This window comes from Gavialis gangeticus, unplaced genomic scaffold (assembly GCF_001723915.1).
Source record: "Gavialis gangeticus isolate Ggan-Ray unplaced genomic scaffold, GavGan_comp1, whole genome shotgun sequence".
In the NCBI taxonomy this organism is placed as follows: domain Eukaryota; kingdom Metazoa; phylum Chordata; order Crocodylia; family Gavialidae; genus Gavialis; species Gavialis gangeticus.
In genome coordinates, this window is record NW_017729024.1 from 163,587,208 (window position 1) to 163,592,781 (window position 5,574).

Here is a 5,574-nt window from a genome sequence, read left to right on the forward strand (position 1 = left end):
GAGGAAAGAAAGACTCTGTCACAGTTTGGCTGCCTGAGATGCTGCTGGTGCTACTGTGCTAGTGCTCACTAAGTTATTTTATACCTGTTGTTATTGAAAGTGGTGGACCGGGATGAGGCTGTAGGGGAGGAGACCTCATTAGGGCACATTACCATGTCATGTAGATGTCCCAGTGCCAGTGAGGGTACACCTTAACACAGACAGTCACCCATGTCATGCGTTTTGCCTGTCAGCAGCTTGAGGTGCAGTTTCCCAGAACCCCCTGCACCTGTCTCCTTGAAAGTTGGCAGGCTTCGTGGCCTCAAAGGGGGCTATCATCCCTACAAGTTTCATCTGAATCAGGCAAGAAATATCACAGTTATAGATAGTTCCATGCTTCTCCGTTATAGCCTATGGACAAAATGTTGAAACAGCGTTGAAACAGTGAAACAGTTTCAACAAAATGAAATGGAGCGGCGGTTTCAGAACTAAACGCAACTTGAAACAAAACACTGTTCCGTTGAAACAGAAGTCGAAATGGAGCGGTGCCATTTCGCGCAGCCCTACTGGGAACCTTCCAGGCCGATGAGTGGAAGGGAAAAAATCCCCAGCAGAAGCGCTGTGGGTCTGGGAGGAGGAATGGGATGTGTTAGAGTCTCCAGGCCAGGGCCAAATGACTGTGTAGCCCCTGTTCAGTGTGTCCTGCCATTTAGGAAGCAGCATAGAGGGGTGTGGGGTGCCCCTCCCATCCTGGTGGTGCCTTTTCAGGGCCAGGGGCTATTCTCACTGCACTAGGTGGAAATGGGCTTTTCACTGTTTTCTCTTTGTTTCTCAGCTGTTTAGAAATTTTGCAGAGCACGGAGCTGGCAGGCTGGAAGTGTGGGTAGGTATGGGGCTGTGCCCCTGAGGCAGGGCTGGGCTGACCTGACCCTGGCAGGGCTGGTGTTGGAATTCATATGACCCAGTGAGTAATTCAGCTAAAATACTATTATTAAATCCAAAGGTCAATAGTTGTACAGTTACTTTAAACAAACGCTTTAAAATACTGTAACAAAATGCTAAGTGTAGAGTAGATAGCAGTGATACAGTACTTATTAATGACCCACACCCATGTAGTAATTAGAGTTCTAAACAGTTGATCACAATGCTTACAACTGAGCTAGCAAGAGGGATTGCAGCTGTCCCACACTGGCTGGCTCCAGAAGATCAGCTCACACTAGCAAAGAATCCATCTTTCCTGTCTCTTTCTTATACCACCCCAGATTTCTCATTATACATCGCCCTCCTCTGAGTGCTAGAAATGGGTCAGAATCAGCCTAAACTTTTGACAGACTAATCTTGTCATTCCCTATGCACAAAACCTTCCTTCTTCCATTGTTGATGGCTCCAGGAGGTCTAGGGAGGAAACTTCCCTGACACTGTGGCCTACCAATGTCCTTCCTATTGTTCACCCACCTTTTCTCCTGCTTTAGCACACCTCTGGCTTATCACACTTTGTCCTGCTTTCATTAGCATGTTGAGTGTGCATGTTTGCATGTCCCAAATCACAGGTTCCTGAAATTCTCCTGCTTTTACCCAATAGAGTAAAACATTCCCCCTCCTGTTACATAACTACAGTGCAGACCATGATTCCTGCAGCGGGGCTGCAGCATCGGGGTGAGGGTGGCCAGGGGCAGCACTGACCAGGTCCCCACAGGCAGAAACCTTCCACGTCCTGGGGCATGCTCTGGGGATGGGGCAATTGCGGGTGCTGGGATGGGCCACGCCTCACCCTATTGTCTCTCCACTTGTCCCCTCAGGAAGTCCCGTCTCTTCTTCAAGTACTGGCACCAGGAGCAGTTGGCAAGGAGCATAGAGCACTTGGAAAAGGCAGCGGTCACCATCCAGAAGAGTGAGTGTGGTGTGTGGGGGCAGAAGGGCCCCCTCCTCCGAGGGACCCTGTCAGACCAGGCCCAAGGGGCAGCGCGTCTCCAGTCCTCTCCTACCATGGGGACCCTCCTTAGCATCATAGGCACTGGGGCTGGGCATCCTGGCCAGGCTCCATCCCTGCTTTCCCACCAGGGCCCCTATGGCATGACAGTGGGACAGGCAGGGTTGGGGTGCAGAGGAACAGTTTGAGTATGTGCCTGAGCTGGGAAGGTTTGTGAGGGCCCAGGAGGGGGAGGGGCAGGGGGTCGGGTCCACTCCACAGCCAGTTCCTTTGTGCCCGAGGTGTGGAGGCGCTGACCACAAGCTTCACTCTGGAGCATCAGAAGCACTGAGGTGCTCTGGGCTCAGGCCAAGGTCTGGATCGAGACCTTAAACTCGGCTTGAAGTCTGCTGGGAAGCCATTGAGAACTGACAGTGCTGAGCACCACAGCACCCAGCATGGAGCAGGAATGGGCTCAGCCTTCGCACCCACAGTGCTCCCAGAGTGCTGGTACACCATGCGCAGAGGTCCTGCCACTGCCCAGGGGCGATGGAGACCATGCTTCTGACTGCCACATCTCTGGGCAGCCTACAGGGGATTCCACTGCCGGAGGAGCTACCGAGTACTGGTGGCCGAGCGGACTGCCCAGGCACGGCGGCTGCACGAGGCAGCAGAGAGGGAAAGGAACAGGCAGGTTGAGATGGAGGCCCAGGCTCCTGGTGAGTAGCTCATGCCTGCCCTTTCCTTCCTGGGGCTTGAACTCTCACGTGCACACCCTGTTTTCTTATGATTTGTCCCCCGTAATCAGTTGGAATTTTAAAGGCTTTGGCCACCCAACCAGTGGCGGCCCCCGATTTTTAGTGGGCTAGGCCCACAGCCTTTTTAATTCAAATAGGTCCTTCCTGGGGCTTGACTGCTTACTCAGAGCTCATCCTGGCTGCCTTACTCCCTGCCTTCCTTGCCATCCTGCGTGGTGGGGGGGGAAGGGGGAATCGGTGTCACTGCCTCCTCCAGCCTCAGCCCCAGCCCTCCCCACTTTGGAAATGCAGCCCCCTTCCTAGGGGAACAGTACCTAAGCTGGGAAGGCCACATGCCCTGAGCTGGGATGGGAAAGGTGCCTCCTGGGCCCAGCACTGTCAACCGCCCTGCCATGGGAGCATGGGGCAGAGACCCCTCCATGTCCTGCACCGTGGCTCCAGTGGGGCAGAGCTGAACCAGCCTCCATGGGGCTGGGGGAGCATGGCGTGGAGCCCCTCATCCTGCAACAGCCCACTCTACTATGCCCTGGGTGTGATGGGTGGCCCTTATGTGTGCGCTCCTCCCTCGGAGTGATGCCCCCATGAGCTATTGGTGCCTTCACCTCCCTGCAGAAACAGCCACCCCACCAGTCCCAGTGCCGCGGAGGAGACGTCTGTGGCCCCCGTCCCGCACTCAGGCTGCCGCCAACCTGCCACTGCAGCTCCCCATCCCACGTCCCCGCAGCAAGCTTACAGAGGTAACACCCTGGCACTGATCAGTGCCATCCCTGGGGAGTTGGGCTGTGCCCTGGCAGCAGGGACGTGTGCAAGGTTTGCCGTGGGGAAGGTAACTAGCTTCCTCCTGGCTCTCATGCCCTGCTCCCCTCTGCTTTCCTCTGCTCCAGTCCACTCCCTTCGACAACTTCCTGCATGCTGGACCCTGCCCCACACTGGGGACAGCTGGAGATGAGGCAAAGAAGAGGCAGATCAAGAGGGGAGCAACGTTGCGCTGGTTCCGGGAGACGCAGGCCCGGAAGGTGCTGCAGGACGACGGGGCCTTCCCCAGCTGGCTGCATGGAATGATCAGCAGGAGGTGGGTAGGGGGCAGCTCCTTGAGGAGCTGGAGGGAGTGGGGCCTTCTTGCCCTGGTCATGAGCTCCTGCCTGTCTCAGTGATGTGCCTGGGACCAGGGTGCATGGGCTGGGCCAGCAGGACAAGGACTGCGCCCCCGGAAGCAGTGATGCTGGGGATGCCAGGTCCACACTGCAGCGCAAGCTAACGCATGGTGAGCAGGGAGGTGACTTGGTCTCTGCAAGCAGCAGTGGCAAGGCTGCGGCTGGTCAGTGCAGCCTCTTTAGGCACCATGTGGTAAAGGAATCTTGAAGCATTGTTGAGGGGTAAAGGGGAGTCAGGGACGATGATCTTAGGGCTGGAGAGAGAGCCTGAGACACAGGGATGGGGGTATGTCAGCTGAGTGGACCAGGTCTTTATCGGAAGGAAGATGGGGGGGTGCCCAGATTACTGTCTGTGTACCTCTATACCTGGTTGTTGTGTGAGTGCTTGTTCCCACAGCACTTGAGAGCAGGTTAGATGCCTGCCTAGGAGGGTTCAGACAGGGTGATCCTGCCCGGCACAGGGGGCTGGCAAAGTGTGACCTGCTGAGGGCCCTGCAGCCCAGCTGCTCTATGCTTCAAAGCCCAAGGGCTGGAAGCTGAAGCCAGATGAGCTCAGATGAGCAGTTGGTGCCTGGTTTCTGGCGGCCAGTGCGGCTTACTCCCTGGAGCCAGATCCCACGGGGACATTGGGAGGCCCTGGAGATGGTTTAGCTCAGCAGGTCTTAGTTGGGGATTCTCACATCTGGGGTGTGGCAGATCCCATTAAGGGTGCTGTAGGCACCACACAACATGTAGGCACCACAGCTAGGTGGACAGACATGCACAGGATTGGCAGGATAAATCTGGAGATTTCACAGAGGAATCCAGGGCATCACAAGTGCCCTGCCCTGCCCTGGGCTTGTTCTTGGCAGCATAAGAATTGCTCTGTTACTTTCCTGTATTCAAAAGCAAATGGCAGCTCAGAGCTGGCATTTTTCGAGGGGGTCTCAAGTCCGAGGAAAGGGGCTTGAGCCCAGAAAGGGGAAGAAAGCACTGCTTTAGCTGAATGTGAGCTATTGGGCTGGTGCGGAAGTAATGGGGGCGTAGTTACATGGGAACACTCTGAAAAGTTAATTTGTTTTGAATTGAAAATGGATTAGTTAAACTGCATTAAATCTGTGGGCAGATGCCCGATGCCTGCTCTGATGTGTGCTTATTAGTGTACATTGGAGCAGATTTGATTTAATAGAGTCTGCTGGAGCATGCTCCAGCAGCCTCAGCATCATGTATATTCAGCATTCCTTCACTTCAAAATGGCAGTGGGGGTGCTGTAACTAAAGCTTATCGAATAGGCTTTAGGTAAAGCGCCCCCACTGCTTTTTTGAAGTCCAGGAGGCTAAATACATGAGACACTGGGGGCACTTCAGTTAGAGCAGCTCCTGAGAACTGCCATAATTAAAGTGCCCTCCCCCCCTCGACCCCAGAGCATGTGTAAAGTTTCCCTCATTCACTATTAAAGTGTCTTTAATTTGCTTTAAATTTGCTTAAAGTAAATGAAGTTAAATGAAATGAATTTATCTTTGAATGAGTGTCCACATGGGACTTTTCATGTGACTTAACTAATCCTCTTTAAAAGTTAATTTGGATTAATTTTCCTGGGTGTCCCAAAGTGTATGAGTTAATGATAAAATGTGCCTGTGAATTCTTAATGGGCTGGTCTCATCCTCCCCTTCAACATGCACTAAAACATCTTTGTAGCATATTTGTTTCTGTCTTAGTTGACTTGCATTTGTTTAAGTTATCATGCCTTAAACATTTCATGTAATTATCTACATGTAATTTTTTTATGTTGAAT

At 53.3% G+C, this 5,574-nt stretch overlaps 1 protein-coding gene across 1 annotated transcript in view; it reads left to right on the forward strand.

The window, feature by feature from the left end:
• Positions 1 to 5,574, forward strand: part of LOC109297923 (unconventional myosin-X-like) — a 27,352-nt gene that overhangs the window by 15,939 nt on the left and 5,839 nt on the right. The window contains exons 4-8 of the mRNA XM_019518006.1: positions 815 to 862; positions 1,779 to 1,870; positions 2,476 to 2,607; positions 3,259 to 3,383; positions 3,531 to 3,718. Of these exons, the coding sequence (XP_019373551.1) occupies positions 815 to 862; positions 1,779 to 1,870; positions 2,476 to 2,607; positions 3,259 to 3,383; positions 3,531 to 3,718 (585 nt within the window). The remainder of the gene's footprint in view (positions 1 to 814; positions 863 to 1,778; positions 1,871 to 2,475; positions 2,608 to 3,258; positions 3,384 to 3,530; positions 3,719 to 5,574) is intronic.